The following is a 20,847-nucleotide window of genomic DNA, read 5'->3' on the forward strand; positions in this document are numbered from 1 at the left end:
TCTTTGGTTTCTTACGGCGCTTTTTTTTTTTAATTTTTTTAAATTGATAGTGGGAAAGTAAAAAGTGATTTTTTTATTAGTATTAAAATGTTTCTAGATCTATGGTGGTAACATGTTGAGTTTATCTCGTGCGTCTGTTTGTGGGTTTTTGTTTTTTTGGTTATTTATTTTTTCTTTGTTGTGAAGTGTTTTGGGAAATGATGCTAAAAATGCAATCAGAGGAGTCATCTCTGCTGAATTATTATTTGCACGTCAGTCTGATCCCAAACCTTTCATGGCTTACTATGAAGTTTTAATTAAATCTAAGTGACAAATTATTGTCTATTTTTAATCTATGATGTGTTATGTATGTGTATATTATGTTTTCTTTTCTCGGGTGGAATTGGTATGAGGGTGGTCCACGTGTGACGTTCATGGAAGATTGAATAGGGTGGGGGGGGCAGGGTTGTTATCTTTTATTTCTTTTAATCAAGATGTGTGTACTTTGATCTTGGAGATGGGATGAGTTTCCCAGAAGGGATTATGATCCTTGAATGAATAATCTAACACAATTTCACTATTAAATTTGCCCTTTGTGTGCGTCCGAGATATTGATGGAGGGGTGGAACAGAACACCCACAATTTGGGTCATCTATGTTTGTTGTCCGTCAGGGTTTTATGGTTTTGTTGGATGAAGTTGTTTGTTCAGTTGATGATGGATCCGTTGGATGAGAAGATCAGAGTCATGGACATGATGGGGTCCCTTGGTAATTAGATATGGTAGGACCATTTCCTGTTTGCTAGAAGCAATTTGATATTTGGTATAAGCAAAGTGCATAATTGAGGGAAAGGATATGTTGAAAAGTTGAATGGCTTTGGACCCCTTCCCCTTTTCCATCCTTTATGGTGATAGTAATGCTTCTAGTTCCGTGGTACTATCATGCCTCTTCCTCACTTTCAAATTATATGGATTAAACTCCTAATTAGATTGGACCCTTTGTCTCGGTTCATCATCCATTTATTCCCATTTCCAAATCCCAAACTTCATCCATAGATAATAGGTCAAGATTTATATATATTTATATTACACACGCATCTTGTACTCCACTAGTACCAGGGAGGCTGTGATCAAACAAAATTCTTGAGCAACGGAAACGAAAAGTGTCCCAACCAAGGAGATATAAAATAATGATTTTTGTTTTGTTTTTGTAGTAGTTAGGAATAGGCTAAAATCACGTGGCTAACATGTTGCCATACTCTTAGGCTATTAGCCACCGTAAAAGCCAAAACCCATGTGAAGAGAGCGTGATCATTTTTAATTTTCTAAATAAAAACTAAAATGAATGTTTCTGTTTGTGTATCAGATGTGAATTACTTTTAATTATTAACACTTCTTCTAATTTGGAACGAGTAAAGCAATGAAGAAACTAAAACATGGGCGTGGAAATTGAAAGAATAATTTTACAGGGATAACTAAACTAATACAATGAATTGTTTTGTGGGTAAAATTGATAATGTTATTAATTTGGAAATGATATAGTTGAGTAGGTATTGCACAAAATTCAGTTGTGGTTGTTGTTGAAGTGGCGTCCCATCTCTCACCTCGCGCATGCTCTGGAGTCTGGGGTTCTGTATCTATGACTCTTAACTTTGATTTGACATTTTCTCATTCAAGCCGTAGCATAGCATTCTATACCCTATTCCATCTCCCAGATAACACCGTGCTCCAAGAATATACTTCCTCCATATATACATATAAATATTTATACATCCTTTCAACAAATAAATGGAAAAGTGTTTATAATATTATATTTTATATTTTAAACCTATTTATGACTCCCAAGGTCTGATACCATATTGCTTTTGATGTTTAGGAATTTATAAAATAATGATAAAATGGTATTCAGACATAAAACTAATATTTGAAAGGTAGGGATCATGGCATGCTATCCAGAGTTTCTAGTTTGGAGCAATTTGTTGCACCCCATAGCATAGCATAGAAATGAAGAAAAGCACGAAAACCTGAAAACCCTACCTAGGCAGCATTGCAGCCATGATGAGCCATCTTGCACCTTTTTATTTTCTTTTTATATATATTTAGGCTTTTTCGTCCATACTCAGATTTTGATGCATCTGATATGATATGATATGGGTGAGCTGTGTTGACCAGTCCTAAGCGAGTAGTCCCCATTATAATACCACATTTGTTCCCATTAGAGTTTGGGCTTTGTGACAACGTGAAAATGGATGCACCTACCAACACTTCTTTTTATAGTCATGCTGCCTGTGTCTGTTTACTGTGTCCCAATGCAGCATCGCAAGGCTACTTCTGTCTTTTCACATGTGGAGGGAAGTGCAAGGGCCAAGTCCTTGTAGTTGTAGTTGTAATTGTAGCAGAGTTAGTAGTAGTAGGGTCACGTGCCATATTTTGCTAGTTTATTCGTATTCTTAATTAATTTCATTATGAAAGCCAGCCAGCCAGCCAGCCAGGTCAGGATTGTGTGACGTGACTTATAATAGTTTGGTTGTTTTGGTTAGTGAGCTCAACTTTGTCATTACTTTCTCTCCTTTGCTTTATATGGAGACGAGGATGGATACGTGCAATCATTTCTATCTTGCGAGGTAAATCAGCTGAAAAGCAACCCCAGCTTAATTAATGAAAGCACCCCCCCATTAGTTAAATACCACTAGACCTTGTAGTAGTATTATTCAATAGGAGGGAGGGGGTGAGTGTATTTAAAGCATGATCTCCTTCTTCTGATTTTCTGTGTCTCATAAAGAAAACAATATGTTTGTTGAATAATAAGAGAGCCTGCAAAAGGCTGATGGGAGAGTTTTGGGGCATCAAAGAGAGAACGTGCTTATGTACAGTTGGGTCTCTGCATAGATTCCCCCTCATCCAATCCCTTTTACCCTATCATATGCATCACTGGCAACCCCAACCCCCCCCTCCCCTCCACTCTCTCTTGCATAGGGAGTGGGTCACTGGGTCAGTGCACAAAAGGGATGACAAAAGGAGGGTGCTGTTGCTAAAATGCTAACGGCTATAAAGGGTGAGTATCTAAAGATGAGGGCAGACACAAATAACAAATCATTTCTGTATAGTGAAGATAAAATAGTTAAAAAAGAGGGAAGGATATGCTTAAATTAATCACTCGATTCATCACTTCATATCAATTATCAGTATTAGTCCCTCTACTTTTTGACATGAATTAAATTTGAGGGAAGAGATGACTGACTTGGGAACATATCTCTGTCCTCATCTTCATCAACATTGCAGGTCCCCCTTGTAAGATTGAAGAGCAGGTGAGAGGATGGATGTTTTAGAAATAGAATAATGCTACTACACCTGTGAAGTCCGTACTACAGTGTGGGGGCATGTGAACTACTGGAGTTTACATCACAGTATCTTCATGAGCTGGACTGCCAAGGATAATTTGTTGTTGTTATGTTAGAACATGTCATAAAAACTGCAATGGGTTTGGGTCCCTTTGGAATTTAGTACTGCATGCATTGGACAACTTTTTACGGTTTTACTGTACCTCAATCAAAAGGACCTTTGGTTGGAGCTGAGATGTTATGTTATTTTCCTTTCTTTCTTTCCTTTTCTTCTTCACTCAATGGTGCAGCAAAACGACAACAGCAAACAAAGGCATGATTCTGGCCACTTGCTTCGGGAAATGAGATCTGGTAATGCTTGGCAAATTTTGCATGTGTTACCATATCGTTCCAATCTTAAGCATTTATATATAAACATTGCACGTCTTGAATATATTACGATACATCACCTTCTAGGCATCTAGATGGTGCAGTGCATGGTGGACCCAATAGTTCAATGGAATTGGGTTGCATTTGCAGAATCAGTTTCACAAGTTCAATGAATTAAACGGCCCGATTTACTACCAACAAACAAAGTATGCTAATTTAGATGGGGACCTGTTAAGTAACCCCACCATGCGCTTCCTGTTTTTCTCATTTTTTTTCCATTTCCTAAATGCAGGAAATGACTACTTGTAAATACTATCGAAGGTAATAGAATATTCAAATTCTTATATTTGTTAATAATCTAAAATTATCATCTAAGACACGTTTTCAGTTTAAAATAAGAATTCCTTAATGAATGAGATGGATTTTTACTTGAGACTTTGAACACGAAATGATAATTAATAAAAGGTAACCTAAATACAGCTTGTAACTGTATTCCTATTCTGAAGTCCTTACTCCTTAACTGCCACTAAGCTGGTATGTGCTTGAAAAGAAGAATTCAATTTAAGGGTGTATTACATAAGTAGTACATGAGGTGCTTATTCTGACGACATTTCACCTAGCACTTCAGTGGTTGTTTTTCTCTGCAAAATTGCACACAAAATAAGTTGGTACCAAGAATATGATGGAATACAATAGAAGGTTGAAAGTATGCATATTATTAATTAAATCAATTCTAACTAATGGAATACAGGTCATTCATCATACAAAACTATTTATCCAGCTACTAGCCACTGTAATTAAAAAAGAATCACTATCTTGTCTGCTTGTTACGAAATATCTTATGCAAAATGCAAGTTCGACCTTCCTGTCAACTACAAAGGCATGGCGTTCACTTCGGCAAGTTATCAATATTCTAATTCAGATTGTCAGATGCTAGGACTTCTGATCATTTGTCCAGTAGTCAATCCTAATCAGCTCAAGGTGCCTAGCATTTTTTTTTTTGCAGGGATAGTTCCTCAAGTCTTTTGGTTCTTGTCAGAATCATACAGTAGACATCATAACTAATAGGGTTGTCAAAATCTTCAGTGGCCCTAGAAGCAGATTTAAGCATACGGTGGATACTGACCACTTTCCTTATCAGGCCAGAGCAGCCGTGATGCTTCTGGTCTACCCAATAAGATAACCATCACAATGACTCCATGATTGATCTGGAATATGCCAGCTAGAGTGATTGATCCCAGTTCTCTCATGGCAAGTGTGTGTGGGTTCAACAGTTCCTCTTAAAGCCTAAAGGATAAAACTCGATTCTAAAGTAATGAAAAAGTTGTCAGGAAGCTTTCTCCAACTAAGAGGAAAGCAGGTCACAGCTATGTGCTAGGCTAAGAAGAGGAATCCTCAAGTCGTACACAATGATGCAACTGATGTAGTTCAACTTATAACTTGTTAGCATGAAAGTGATGAAAGACAAGAATTATCAACTTCAAATATAAGTATTAGTTTTTCATGGTTTTAATTGGAAGGGAACTTTTACTAATTCATTTGATAGAGGAACAATTTTGTACCCAAGGTTCCAGTATAGCTGACAAGTCTACACTGACGGTTGTCAAGCTAGTAAACCTGGACATGTTATTCTCCGACAACTTAACACAAGCACAGAGGCACAAGCTAGTTGAGATGATAAAAGCAAATGATAATTATATCAATCAAAATAATAAGGAGATTAAATAAAGCAAAACAAAATTCCTGCCATATAACAGCACATATTTAAAATCATTTGACCAGAGTCACTTGTCCACTGTTAAAAGTAAAGAAGAAAATTATAATAGGTTCAATCAGCTCACATGCTTCAATTTTAGATTTTGTCATGATGAAATGTGTAACAGTGACTGGTAAATTCAGCCGGAACCTTTCCGATATAGATTGTTGACAAGAAATGGTCAGAAAGTTTATAAGTGTAAATTTTATATAAACATTGCAGGGTGAAATAAAACTGTAAACTGACTAAAGGGAGATCATATATAAGGGGGGATACCCCCAAAAGGCAAAAAATCCAATACTCAGTTACTAATTATTAGAAAACAACCATAAAATAGTCTTTGGAGATATATCTATACCATGAGTAGTACCAATAGATATCATGCGATCTATATTATCAATCCGCCCTTGTATGGACTTTAGAAGTGAATTCAGGGATGAAACTCTTTTCCTAACACTAGAAATCTTGGCAGCATGCTGCATTATGAATGGCAAAGGTGCATCTTCAAGCAACTGATCAAGTTCTGCCAAAGAAAAGATGAATTTCAGGTCAGCAAACTGGACACCTAGAGTAATAAGAAATTAATACATCTTAAAGTAATAGGAGATTCTTTATTTGAGCATTAAGACTAAGAATAACTGAAGTACTGAACTGAAATAATAGCATGTTAGCAAAGGAAAAACTGGTATACCATAGCCACAAGTTTGACATGCTAACGAAGACAACATGGAGACTACCAGAGAACTAGAATTTTGTCATCATGCAGATAAGTACATAGGTTGGTTGTCTTGGGAGGAGTGTAGTTTATTTTATTTTCTATAGTCAGTGGAATATCTAATTGGCTTTATGCACATCTAACTTTGTGGCTCTGTTTTCCATACTTCATAGTAAAACAACAGGCTTTTTGGAGGATAAGCAAAGCATCTTTCACAAAATGTGTTGCATTATACCATATAGATGCTTTCACTGAGATGGAATGAAGTCTGCTCTAGAGTTTTAAAATAAAATGTTTAAACCAAGGCATTAATTCAAATTAATATTAACTTTTCTGAGTAAAACATTCCCCACCGGGAGGCCTGTGAAATCAACCCTTTACAGAAGTTTGCCCATATATGGACCACATACTTCGCTGGCATAACTTATTCCAACTTAAAAAATATATTTAATACCAGAATTGTCCGTTGCAAATAGTAATTTAAGAAAGAAAAAGCTGGAAACAATTTGCCCATCAGGAGCATATAACTTTCCGGCTTAACTTGCTTATTTCAGTATATGCATCATACCAAATTAATAACAGAATCGTAATGCAAACATTAATCAAGAGTGTCCAATAATTTTATCTAGCAGCACCATAAAATAAATCCTTCTTCCAACAGCAACTACAGCAAGCCAATGCCTAAAATTAGCATTAAGTTTGCAAATCTACAAAAAAAAACTGAGACTAGAACTGCTGTGCAACTTTAGATACTGTGCGATGGACTAAAACTTAACCACAGAAATCAAAATCCCGTGCACCTCCAGTACACTAGACAATGCATCTTCATGAATTGCACATTGAGCTGCAAAGGTGGCATTAATATGGGAGAAGATTCACGTGTTAAAGCCAGGGTCTTCCTGAAGACTGAATGTAAAAGCTTATATAAGGCATATTTACCTGGAAAAGGTGACAGTATTGGTGGGAACTTCAAGAGCTTATTATTGTATTATTATGATGAAACTTGACACCCTTATACTTGAGTACTTGACACTGTCATTCCTTAGGTTAAGCAACACCTGAGTGATATTTCTGATATCAAAATCTTCTGTGATCACTGGATAGGTTCTATATCAGTTCATAACTTATTGACACCAGATTTCTGCAGAATTTGAATTTGACCTGTGAAGTCTAAACTAATTTCTCAAATTTGTCTGTCACAAGTTCGATACAACATTTTATGTTTCCTGTTTTTTTTTAAGGAAATATTAGTGTCTCTGCCTAACTAAACAAAACCGGCTTGTAAGGTGAGGATTATACCCCATTTATATATTATAATTCGGCCTTATTCCAAGTTGATGTGGGATCTCCAACAAACACAATAACAAACAATACTTCTTCTCTACATGGTTTTTCCAAGTTTCCAAAATATAAAGCTTTTAGAAAGATTGTGGCTGAAAGTTATGACCAAGTACTAAAGATGCCTACTTTCCTTACTCAAGACTCAGGTTTAAGTTATTTCCAACTCTTCTGGAGAGACAAACCTAAGAACAACATGCAAAATTGTGGGATCAACTGTTCTCTCTCTTGACTGTATAGCAAAGTAGTAGTCAATAGTGCACTATAGTGGCAACATGGAGCAGCCTTGGGTCACTACAGGATTAAAATAGTGGAGCAATTTTCAGTAGTAGCTGTCTGTCACAGCTGAAACTGATGACAAAATTGCATTATTTCACTGTGTGCCAATGATGGGATTCAGAAACCTTGTTCAAAGCTTTATTCATGCTGCATGAATTGCTCTCTCACCTGTTTTGACACAAACCGCCAAGTTCTTGCTGGATTGTTTTTAGTAGGGTTGTTCATGGTTTGGTTTTTAGACAAAAAATGATTTGAACCAACCATAACAATATATAGGATTCAATATGGTTTGATTTGAAGGCAGTTTTGAATACAAACTAAAACAAACTGATATTTTGGGGTTCAAATTGACTTTAGATCTTCAACATAACAACTAACAAATTAGAGTAGAATATGATAACTATTTGAATTATGATTAACCCTTGAACATTTTATTTACATAGCCATAAGTAATAGAGTAGTAAAAGACAACATATGATAATAATTGTATTACAAACTCTTAGAGAATCTGAACGAGAGAAATTTTATTAATTGTTCAACAATCAATGAAATGAATGTTAGTGTTTGCACAGCAGCTGTGTTACTGCCTAGCACTGTTAGCTAATATGAATATTACAAGGGACAACTCTACACTAACAATTCTAGACAGCTGGACATTAACATTCAATAAAACAGCTGGACAGTTGTACACTAACATACAAGCAAACAGATGGTCAGCTGTACACTAACAATTCTTACTAACATTAAGTATGCTTCAAAGAAACGTAAATCGAGCTTTAGATAGCAGCTTTGTTAGACCATCTGCCCACTGATCAAGAGCAGGAATATGATATATACAAAGTTGCTTGGCCAGAACCTTCTTTCACACAAAAAAAATATCAATCTCCATGTGTTTAGTATGATTATGAAAAACTGGATTATGAGCAATGGCTACACCACTTTGTTTGTCACATAAAATTACTGGAGTAGTGTAGGGAATTTGCAGTTCTGTAAGCAGAGGAGAAATCCGTGAAAGTTCAATAGAGGTTTTAGCCAAACTTCTATTTTTGCCTTAGTACTAGAACAAGCAATATCTTGTTTGCAAGACCACCAAGATATTAAATCAGGACCAAGAAAAAAGGCTACTCCTGAAGTAGAACGTCTATCATCAACATCTGATGCCCAATCAACATCACAAAATGATTTTAACCGAAGTTGTCAAACTTGAGAGTCTACATAGACTCGAATCGTAGACTCGACTCGTAGACTTGACTCCAAAACTCGACTTGTAGACTTGACTCGTAAAAGTTTACTTCACATGAAAAAAATATTTCAAAAATATTAGCACCAAGTTTTCCCAATTAAAAAAAAAACACTGCAAACAAAAAAAATTTGCACCTTTATTAAATAAAAAAACCCAATGGCAATTTCTTCCTGCACACTTACGTTTTTCTTCCTGCACCCCCACAATGTTAGGCAAAGACAAAATTGTCCCTATTATTTTCTAAAAACCCTAAAATGCACATAAGACCTACACTATTCTTTCTTCTTCCTTTCACCACAGATTGCACAGACAGACTCGCGGACTCTCTTTGAACGACGGCAACACTACTCCATTTTCTCTTTGCACAAGAAGGCGTTTCGGTTGGTGGTGGTGGGTGGTGTCTCGACAATTTGGTGGTGGTTGGGTGGTTTCTCTTGGGGGTTCACTGTTCAGAGAAGAAGGTAAGTAAATTTTTTGGTTTTCGTATCTGTAGTTCTGTTATTTTTTCAGATTGTCGTTTCCACAATTCAAATGTAGTATTCCAGACAACGCAGTCCGATAGTTTCACGGAATAGAGAATCCGTATTTGGTTTTTCGCACTCCGAATTATTGAATTCGTAGAAATCTCGGGATTGTGGAATTAGTAAATCTTCCAGATCCATGAATCCATTAGTCAAACAATTCATTTCGGATCCAACAATCCATAATTCAAAAAAATCATTCTAGATCCACCAATCCGTAATTCAAAATATGCATTCCAGATCCAAAAATCCATAATTCAAAAAAATCATTTCGGATCCACCAACCCGTAACTGAAATTAGGCTTTCGCATTTAGCAATCCAGAAATCAACAATTTATGAAAAATTTGCTTTCGGAACACCCCCTCATCCAGAAAACAAAATGATTCACTTCCAGATTGATGAATCCGTAGCACACTCCCAGATCCTGATTTCTGGTAACCACAGAAACTTCATACTCCTAAAAAAACTTAATTCTTACCTCTAAAAGCCGACAACACAACCCACTCCTCCACCTTGCTTCGCACAGCTAAAATGACCCTCCACCTGCGCCTGAGATGAAGGAAGAAGATGAACAGTGCCAAACAAACTCCACCACGATGCCCTTTTTCAAATAAAAGGCCAAGGCCAGTTTCAAGATTTATAAAATTGTGGGGTTGCAGGAAGAAAAACGTAAGGATGCAGGAAGAAGAAGCCTAACCCAATTTAGTGTAGCCCAATAAAAAAACCCAATTCAGTGCAGCCCAATAAAAAACCCAATTTAGTGTAGCTAATACCCTAAATCACACCACAGAATAATGCAACCCTAGTTCAAGCACCACTCATCTCAATAATCTTATATGATGAACGACACCACCGTCGACCTGCCACCCGCAACCACTGCAATCGCACGACCGCACGAACCGCCGCCACCGCGCAACCTCCTATGCACAATCGCCACCACTGCCGCACTTGTTCAGAGAAGACACACAACCTTCGCACTCCAGAGAAGACACAATACCACCAAAACGTGAAACCAAAACGAAACATGAACCCTAAAGACACTGTTTTGGGTTAAAACGAAAACCCAGTTGAACTCGCCAACTCGGAGCAGACTCACGAGTTTGATCAGGTTCATCGAGTTCACTCCGAGTCTGCCGAGTTTACTCAAAAATCGAGTCTACTACCGAGTTAACTCGGTAAGGGTATGTGGACATGTAAACTCGGACGAGTCAACTTGTTGACTCGTGAGTTTGATAACCATGCTTTTACCGATAACGAATGATCAAGAGATGCAGGTTGAAAATGTAATCCAGGAGACAAAACTCCTTTAAGACACTGTAATATGCATTTCACCGCCACCCAGTGAGAATCAAGAGGTTTAGCCATGAATTGACAAACTTTGTTCATAGCAAAGCTTATTTCTGGTCTAGTTATTGTCACATACTACAAAGCACCCACTAGTGAGTGATACAAAGTTGGATTAGAAAACAAATCAACACCAAGCTTGGAAAGTTTGCAACTAGAAACCATAGGAGAAGAAATTGAATGAGCTTGAGCCATATGTTTTTTAAGAAGTAAGTCTCGAATATATTTGGTTTGTTTCAGGAGAATATATTATTAGATAAATACTTAACTTCAAGACCAAGAAAATCAAGCTGACCAAGTTGTTTCAAGGATAAAGTTGCATGAAGCTTTTCTGTAATCTATTGAATAGGAATAGGCAACTTACCAATTATTATAAGTAATCTACATAGACCAAAAAATATAAAACCTGCAACTGTTTTATGTAAACAAAAAGAAAGGAGTCACAAGCACTGCTCAGAAACCCAAGTTGACAACGAGTAGTTTACAATCGATCAAACCATTGCTTTGGTGCTTGTTTTAGCCCATAGAAAACTTTATTAAGCTTACAAACAAGAGACTTATCATTTGCTTCAAAACCAGGTGGTTGAGTCATATAAATCGTTCCTTCAAGAAATCCATTTAAAAAAGCATTATTTATTAACAACAAGCTGAAACAGTTTCCATCCATAAGAGACAACAAGAGTAAGAATAATTCGGATTGTAAAAAGTTTCACTACTGGAGAAAAAGTCTCATGAAAATCAAAACCATGGACTTGATGAAATCCATCCTTTTGCCACCAATTGTGCTTTATATTTATTAATGGAGCCATCTACATTTTCCTTGACTCGAGAAACCCATTTACATCCAACAGCTTGTCTATTAGAGGGTAATGTAACTAAATCCCATGTATTTTGCTGCATGAGAGCATCATACTCCTGCTGCATTGCAGCTAACAAATTAGCATCTTTAAGAGCTTGCTTAACACTTGTTGGTTCCAAATGAGGAAGAAGTATTGAAGGGTGAATTCTGTGTTGAGCAGTATCAGATTTGGACCTAGTTTGCATAAGGTGAGTATTAACAGGAGGTGTTGTATTATGTACAAGATCAGTAGTTATAAAATGTGCAGTATTAGACAGACTCAGACGGAGAGGACTCACAATACCAGATTTGGACCTAGTTTGCATAGGATGAGTATTAACAGTAGGTGTTGTATTATGTACAAGTTCAGTAGCTACGACAGGTGCAATATTAGACACAAACTCAGACAAAGAGGACTCTTCTGTGGAATTAACAAGTTTAGCAGTTACGAAAGGTGCAGTATTAGACATAGACTTAGACAAAGAGGACTGTTCGGTGGAATTAACAAGTTCAGTAGTTACTAAAGGTGAAGTATTGGACATAGACTCAGATGAAGAGGACTGTTCCGTGGAATTAACAGGCACATAAGCAAATGAAGTAGTGTTAGACATTGAAGGTGGTATAAGAATGAGATTTAAATTAAAATACTCATTGAGATCTTTAATAGTATTGGGAGTATAAGGAAAAAGACGAATAAGGAATATCATGTTCATTAAATCAAACATCCTTTGAAATGTAAAGTCTTCCACTGGATGATAGACACTTGTATATTTGAGAATATCCCAGAAAAATACACTCCTCAGATTTAAAATCAAGTTTATGAGAATGATAAGGTTTTAAAAGAGGAAAACAAGCGCATCCAAAAATTTTGAGAAAAGCAAAGTCTGGATCCTTATTAAAAAGAATAGAATAAGGAATAGCAAAATTTAAACAAGCTGTAGGAAGTCTATTAATAAGATATATAGCTGTAGTAAAGGCATAATCCCAAAATTGTAATGGAAGACAAGCTTTGTGCAGCAAGGTAAGACCCACGTCAACAATATGTTTTTGTTTCCTCTCAAAAACATCATTTTGATGATGTGTATGAGGACAAACAAGTCTATGATTTATACTGCAACAAGTTAAGAGACTCGTAAAAGGTCTATATTCTCCACCCCAATCAGACTGAATGTTTTTAACTTTGAAACCAAGCTGTAACTCAACTAGCTGTTTAAAATTCTGAAAAAACAAACGTGTCACTCTTGGATTTTATTGGAAATATCCAAGTATATCTAGAACAAGCATCAACAAATGAAACATAATATTTGTACCCTGCATAAGAGGTAAAATGTGCAGGTCCCTAAAGATTAGTAAACACAAGTTTTAAGGGAGAGTAAACAGATTTTGAGGCATGAGATGACAACTTGTTTGATTTACCAACGCAATAGGATGAACAAAAATAAGAATCAACTTTATTGGACAAAGAAATTTTGCAATGTTTCAATACAATTTGCATAATATGACTATTTGGATGATCAAGTCTATTGTGCAACATATGAATACTGTTATTTACAGTACACAGATTATTTAGACTAGACTTATGAGTGAAACACTTGGAAGATGACGATAACTGAGATGACTGCAATTGAGGGTGAAACTGGAGATTATTGAATGAATAAAGTCCATCAACACCAACAACCCCTTGAAGAAGAGCTTTATTTGTCCCCTGAGATTTAACAAGACACCTGTCAGGATGAAACTCAGAAAACAGAATTACCTTTGGCAAATTGACTAACACTTAACAGATTTTAGGTGATAGAAGGACAATGTAACAAATTGTTTAGTTTTAGAATATTATGTAAATCATAAGGTGAGTCAAACAAAGAGACACCAGCACCAAAAATACTCAAACCTGCACCGTTGCCTGTGAAAATCTGGTCAGGACCATCAAAATGTTGAAGTTGCTTTATTTTCTGAGATTCACGTCGCCAATAACATGCAAACTTGCTCCAGAATCTGGTATCCAGGATGTATTAGACTTTATTAGCATTGCGCTAGGTTCAGTGTTATGTCCAGACTTATTGTTAGGATTTATCCATGTATTTGATGTCTTATAAGAGCCAGCCGAATAAGGAATATCTTGTCGTGTGGCCGGATCAATAAAACACAGTGACTCATGAGGTTGATATGAAACATCAGACCTAAAATGACAAAAATTTGGCTGTATGACCAAACTTAAGACAAATTTGACACTATAAACTCGCAAACTTGCCACCACCACGACCTCTACCAGAAGCAGTAGCACCAGCACGAGAAGAAGTTCCTTTATGAGAGCCTCCACGACCACATCCATAGGAGGCGTGATTGTAAATCAGTGATGGTGATACTAAAGTCTGAGTCTCCTGAACATAACGAGTGAGACATGTCTCATGACCATAAAGGCATACACTGACATACAAGCAAACAGATGGTCAACTGTACACTAACAAAAAAGGAAAACAAGTGTATACTAACAATTCTTACTAACACAAACCTATTATTTAAAAGTGGACTTTAAGCTTAATTTAACTTTTCAAAATCAATTTAATAAGGTGAGGTTTACACCTTCTTTATATATTATAATTTAATCATATCTCTATATGATGTGAGATTCCCAAAACCTATTATAAAAAATAAGTATATAATGAATAATTCCTGGTCAATTAGTCATATATTGTCAATGTCATTCTCCAACCCACATGGAATCACATACTATCATTAAAAATTTCAAAATACCATTACATAATGCTACAATAAATATAAGCATATTGTTAGTGTGGTTTGGTTTAGTTTAGTTTTAACAGTAGGTGCAAAAACCAATCTAAACCACAATAAAAGTTGTTCGTTTTACAGTTTTGGTTTGATAAATTTTTAACTATTTTTTGTCTGGTTTGGAAGTTCAAAAACTGTTTGGTTCCACTTTTTACATCCCTAATTTCAAGTCAAGAATTTTTCAGCACAGCTAGGCTTACCCACTTTTCTGTTTTGCACATACTCTGTTTCGTCAATTGCTTGCACTTCCTTTATTGCTTTCATCTCACGAAAGTCTTAATGTTCTTGCCCTTCCCTGATTCTGTTCTGTCACTTAACCCTGTTTATTTTTTCTTGTGTCCTCCTCCTTAGTACTACTTAGTCTACTGATCACCCCCTCAGTTCTATCTGTGTTTGGTGCTAAATTACTGTTTTTTTTTTAAATTTCAATTTCACCCGAAGCAATCATAGTAGCATTTGCTCAGAAGCTCACACTTGATTTCTTGAATTTTGTTATGATTGACTTATGTGTTTAGCTTAAGACTGCCAATTTTGATTATTAAATATAGATATCTTTGACTTTGTCGTCTCTTAGTTTTGAGCATTAATATATGTGTGGTATAAATTATTTACCTTGTATCAATATTGGGATCCTGTTATCCACTATCTCATTATAATGCATGCGAGGATGGTTTCTATGTGCTGCTATTCATTATAGTGTTTGTGAGGATGATTGCTATGTGCTGCTATTCAGTATTAACAATGAGCAAAACCTCACTTGTATTTGTCGTATATCCACAAAAGTGCGTATTCCGGTATTAGTTCCATCTGTACAATGAGCTTCTTTGGGACACTAGTAAGTTGAACACAATAATGTTACAGTTTAGTACTACAGTTACCACTTCATATGTTATAAGTAGAACACATAAAGAATTTCTCCGCCTGAGCAATTTACTTGATCAGCTCACTCACAATACACACAATTTGACACGGACCTCAATTCACCAAGTAAGCTGTGTTAATGTTTGGATTAGATTAGCTTATTTTTTTGGTCGGTCCGAACCAAAAAGAACCTGTTACCAAACATGCTCTAGGCCTATGCCCACAACCACAAGCAATGTTTGTTCAATTTCCAAAAGGCATAACATATCTCACTCTCATACACTACTAACGTTAACCGTCCAAAGACAGTAAAAAAATTAAGAAAAGTATTATGAATGGAAAAGAAGAAGAAAACTACAATTACACATAAGAGCCTTATATTTTTGTTTGGGTGAACCAGTGTATCCTCGAGCAAGATGCTGAGGAAGGACTAATCCCTCGAAATACTGAGATCCCTTTTAGAGGTTGACCACTTTGAATAACAAATATATTTCAAATGTGCATACTAGGTACCAAACCTTTGACTACGTGCTTAAGGGACAAGGCTAAGAAACTATTGGTACACAAGAGCCTTATAGCCTTATATTCAACTAACTATTACCAACCATCTAACTAACTCCAATTTTCAACCAATTCAACAGATATCTATAACAAAAAGGAAAATGAAAAAAAAAAAAACTACTTGCGATAACTGCTTGTAAATTGAATCTTTCTCAAAAACAAATGACAGTGGAAAACCTGGCACAATGTCGTTAAAAAAAATGAAGAAACAGAGAGAGAAACCTCCGGTGAGACGATCGAGGACGGATGAGAGGTGGTCCTGGCTTCGGAGAGTTTGGTGAGCTCTGCAATCGAAATCGGTAATCACCGCAGAGAGCATGGACGACAAGCCTCTGGCCAACACGTCGGAGCTCTGCCGGAGGGAATCGTCGGCGCCGGGAGCGTGGGAAGTGGAAGGCTCCGTCTCGACGACGAGGCTGTCGTTTTCCTGGGCTTCCATTGTGAAGAGATGTGATGGCGTGACAGAGAGGGAGGAATGTGAAGAGTCGCTCGTATCATGCCCTCAACCACTTTCCATGTCTTCCTGCATTGTTTATAGAGAAAATAAATAAATAAGGTTTTGGAGTAAACCAACATTTCTAAACTTACACAAATAAAAAATTCACTTATTTATTTATTTATATAAAATCTTTAAATTACTTTGAATTAGTTTGTAGGACACATACAATTTTTTAATAATTTGATCATTTATACATATTTGGTAGTTATTCTTATAACTATCTAGGTTTTATCATCTTTTCTATTTTATTTTGTTTTATTTACTCACAAGTTTGCTTTCTTAAGCGAGATAATTATTTTAACTTTAAAGTTTTTTTTTAAGAAGTATACTTGTTTTGCATTTTTCAATTTTAAAGTTTTTTTAAGAAGTATACTTGTTTTGCATTTTTTTATTTTAAAATTTCATCTTATTGGAGATTTAACTTGTATACTTTGAGAATATTAATAAATTCTTTTAGAGACACGATATCAATTTCTTGGACATTTTTAAGGATTTTATTTCTCTATTGTTTGACTAGACTGTGTAAAATTTTATCAATGTGATCATATTTATCTTAATGTATGATGAGTGAACAAAATTATTTAATATGGTTTGAAATCTTCTGAATATACTTTGTAAATTTTTCTTCACTTTCATATTGAGAAGTTCATATGGTTGGGTAAGTAGACTAAGTTTATTCCTCATTACATCAATGAAATCTTTATATGTAACCATAATATTGTCCTACATTTCTTTGACTCCTCAAAATACATAAACATTTGAGTACTCCTCTTCTTACAATGCACACATTAATGTGTTTTAATAAGCTTTTGAGTTGAGCAAGTATCTTTGTTTGTGCTTGGATACGAAAGGAAACAAATGCGAACGAAATGAAAGCCAAACTAGATAATGGTAGACTAGAGCTAAGGCATGAAAGTGAACAAATGAGAAGAGAAAAAAAAGATATTTGTGTGGCATTCGTTTATAAGTCTCCAAAGTTCTAGCATGACAATGGTTAGGGCACACAACAATATTTGAGGGGAGAAGGATAATAGATGAGGTGACAATGGTTAGAGCACATGACCTTTCATATTGTACCGGTATGGACGAGGCCGACGACCCACCTGGCTGAGACCTCAAAAGACCTAGCCGAGATGACCGAGACCAGAGAAATCTGGCCGATGACCGACTCATACCAGGAGAACTTGGCCGACGGCCAACCATGATTACCGTTAACGCTCAAACCAAGGTCAGTAAAATTAATCCATCATTAAAGAATTAGGTAATACAACTCTAAGTTGTATCCACCTCGATAAACAGGCCCAATAAGGTATGTCCATTAGAATAATATAAATAGCACGCATCCCAATGAGTAAGGTATGTCATTTATTACTGTTCACCTACCTGAGAGGTGACCACCCGCTTTACTGACTTGAGCGTCGGAGTGCCTTTGCAGGTACCCCCACCATCCGGTGTTCACCCGAGACCGAGTGCCGAAGGGAAAGCAGGAGGACGAGGAGAATCTCAGTTCATCACCCAACAACCTGACCGACCGAAGGAAGGAGAAGAAGACTTCAATAGTTCTCTAGGTCCCATCTCCCTTGTAGGAACACATATATCTGAATCACTTGAGGAATATAATTTTCTAGTTACCAAAACAAGTAGAGGTGTTGATTTATAGGTTGAAGTTTCATAGTTTTCCCTCTATTGAGTTGGGAAGCTTTTAAAAGATAGATTTTTTTTTAAAATGTTGTACATATGTTATAATTGATTATTGTGTGAATTTTTGGATTTGAAGTAAGAATTAAATTTGTTCGAAATTGAGTTTTAAGTTGTTTTTGGGTTTTACATGTTCAGATTAAATCATTTATCTAAAATTTGCATTAATATATAAAATTTATTTAATTTAACATTAGCTTATTGAGTCTTTCAACATCAGTTCTATAACAAATGTTAATGAATGTGTAGTTGAAGTATGAACTTTCAATACCAATTTAATTACCAAAATTGGAAATTTCTTTCATCATTGATTATGATTACAATCGTTGTTGAAACTGACACAATCACCTTTCAATGTCGATTAATATATTAATGTTGAAAGTGATTTTTCTAAAAGGAATCACCTGCTTTAAAGGTAACCCACCTTAATTACGACAAATTTAATATAATTATTGCCTATAAGAACATAAATACATACAACACACACATGTTAAACTTAATTTTTAGAAGAAATTAACATGTTAAACTTAATTTTTAGAAGAAATTAAGATTGTGTCACATGTCCTATGCTTATAATCAATATAAGATAATCTCCTATCAGTCTTTGTTCATTTTTTATTCAAATATACTAATTCGATCCTTAGGTTAGAAGTAATAATAGGCTCAAAAAATATCACAAAAATAAAAAAATAATTTTATTTTTCATCAAAATAGAAGGTTTTAAACTTGTGTTTTTGAAAAATGTTTATACACATTTGACAATGTTTTCATACTCTTCCCATAGGTGCTTTAAAACCTTAGGTTTTTTTATAAGGTGATTTTCACTATGTTAAGGTATTCTCAAAGGAGATAATTATGATGTAAGTTATAGAGTCTAACATAACCCTTACAACTCTATATTCTTCAAACTTTGTATTATAGTTTCCTCTAACACTTATGAGGTAAAAGTTTAGGCTTCTTCTGGACTACCAGACACATTTCCTTGTAGACCAAGAGTTTATGAGTAATGATATCTAGACTCACTCCCGGTATATCAGATGTCGTCCAGCTAAGAGATCAATATTCTTCTTCAAGACCTTATACACCAGCTCGACCTCGGTCGTCGCTATCGTCATGCCTACACAGGTGGTGTGTTCTTCGTCAAGGAAAGGTACTTGACGTAAGTCCTCCATAATTCAAGCTTCGATTTGACTATCCAAGGATCGAGGTCGACTAGAGCAATTATGTGCTCCCTGCGCTCTAGCTGAGCCTCTCTTCAAGGGGACATTCGTCCTCGAGAGGATCTTTGCCTAGGGGAACGGTTATAATCGTCATCTTGATTTGTCGGCTTCATCCTCAGGCTTGCTGCATAACACTCCCGTGCCACTTCTTGGTCTACGTGCACCATTAAAATGTCTCTCGAGGCCGACGAGAATTTCATGACCAGGTGAGGGGTGGAAACGATCGCCCTCAACCTATTGATGAACGGTCTTCCTAGCAGGATGTTGTAAGAGGTGTTGGCATCTATTACCAGATACCAGATTTTGATGGTCTTGCTCGCCTCTCCCTCGCCGAATGTGGTATAAAGTTTGATATACCCTCAAATGCCTACTCTCTCACTCGAGAAGCCGATAACATGATCATCGTACAACTTCATCTCCTCCTTGGCAATCCTCATTTGTTTTGACGTCTTCCAACAACGGATGTTTACCGAACTCCCCTGATTCACCAGTGTCATCATGATGGTGAACTTGTCAATGTCAACCAATATTACCATAGGATTGTCCTGTGAAGGGTCGACACCCTTGAAATATTCATCGGTGAAGGTGATTGGAGGCATTCTCGGTTAAAAAGATATGGTGTTAACCTGATGGACCGCTCTCTAGTGTTTCTTCCTGGCGTTGTTGGAACTACCACCCCCCAGCAAATCCCCCAACGATGGTGCTGATGACCTCTCGGCAACCCCTCCTCCTTCCCTTCTCGAAAGGTCTTCCCTTCTCGGCCGATGCTCAGGTCGACGGTCGTCCTCTTCTGTCTTCTGAGGGGAGTAGTCCCTTCGCCTCGTCGTTTTTCCCTTCACGGGGATCATTTCAATCCCTGGTCCCCTTGCACGATTCGCCGAAGGTGCTCGACTTGGATAAGTTCCTCGATTTTATCCTTCAGCGCTTGACACTCCTCAGTGGCATGTCCACTGTTTCTCTGTGGTATCAACATCTACGAGTTCAATCGGCGGGTTGAGGACTTGTAACCCTTCTAGATGGTGGAATCAGATTGAAACTCAAGGCTTCATCTAGGATCCTTCCCATGTCGGCGCTTAAAGGGGTGTATCTTGTGAACCGGTACCCTCGGTTGTCCCTGTGCTTATCTCTTCGACCAGCAGTTGGTCTGTTGTGGCGCTCATTCTCCTTTTCTTTTCCCCATCTCCACTTGCTTCGGCCCGACACTCCTTCAATTTCTTTAGCTGCATAAACTTAGCGACCCTCTGCCTAAGCTCGTTCAGGCTCACAACTGGCTCCGTGCACAAGCTGTCGGCAAACTGTCTCAGTCGTAGGGTTGTGATCATGTGATGCATGGTCATGTATGAACTCAGATTCTGGATGTTCATGGCTATCTTACCAAACCCATCTATGAACTTCCTCAAAGATTTCCCCTTCTCCTAGCGGATGTTGACTAGGGTGATGGAAGTTAGGTGATGCGGTCAACTAGTAGCGAACTGCGTCTCAAACTTGACACCAGC

The 20,847-nt window shown here is 36.7% G+C and overlaps 1 protein-coding gene, 1 long non-coding RNA gene and 1 other non-coding gene across 4 annotated transcripts; 2 read left to right on the forward strand and 1 right to left on the reverse strand.

Moving 5' to 3' along the window:
- The first annotated feature begins 189 nt into the window (after positions 1-189).
- Positions 190-268, forward strand: LOC137836293 (small nucleolar RNA Z122). Its single transcript, XR_011085244.1, has one exon. It is a non-coding gene; the product is annotated as a small nucleolar RNA Z122 (small nucleolar RNA).
- A 2,478-nt stretch (positions 269-2,746) lies between these two features.
- On the forward strand, positions 2,747-3,555 carry LOC137835041 (uncharacterized). Its single transcript, XR_011085002.2, has 2 exons — positions 2,747-3,032; positions 3,260-3,555. It is a non-coding gene; the product is annotated as an uncharacterized LOC137835041 (long non-coding RNA).
- A 513-nt stretch (positions 3,556-4,068) lies between these two features.
- Positions 4,069-16,471, reverse strand: LOC137835038 (SNARE-associated protein-like protein). Of its 2 annotated transcripts, none has more exons than XM_068643339.2 (3): positions 16,157-16,471; positions 5,814-5,966; positions 4,069-4,328 (listed from the first exon to the last, which is right to left on the reverse strand). In XM_068643339.2, exons 1-3 carry the CDS (start codon positions 16,371-16,373, stop codon positions 4,312-4,314), a joined length of 387 nt encoding a protein of 128 aa, XP_068499440.1. In that variant the 5' UTR covers positions 16,374-16,471; the 3' UTR covers positions 4,069-4,311. The 2 variants fall into 2 exon arrangements, with proteins under 2 accessions (XP_068499440.1, XP_068499439.1); XM_068643338.2 differs by having other exon boundaries at positions 5,802-5,966.
- Positions 16,472-20,847: the final 4,376 nt, after the last annotated feature.

This window comes from Phaseolus vulgaris, chromosome 5 (genome assembly GCF_051622355.1).
Source record: "Phaseolus vulgaris cultivar YP4 chromosome 5, ASM5162235v1, whole genome shotgun sequence".
Taxonomy (NCBI): domain Eukaryota; kingdom Viridiplantae; phylum Streptophyta; class Magnoliopsida; order Fabales; family Fabaceae; genus Phaseolus; species Phaseolus vulgaris.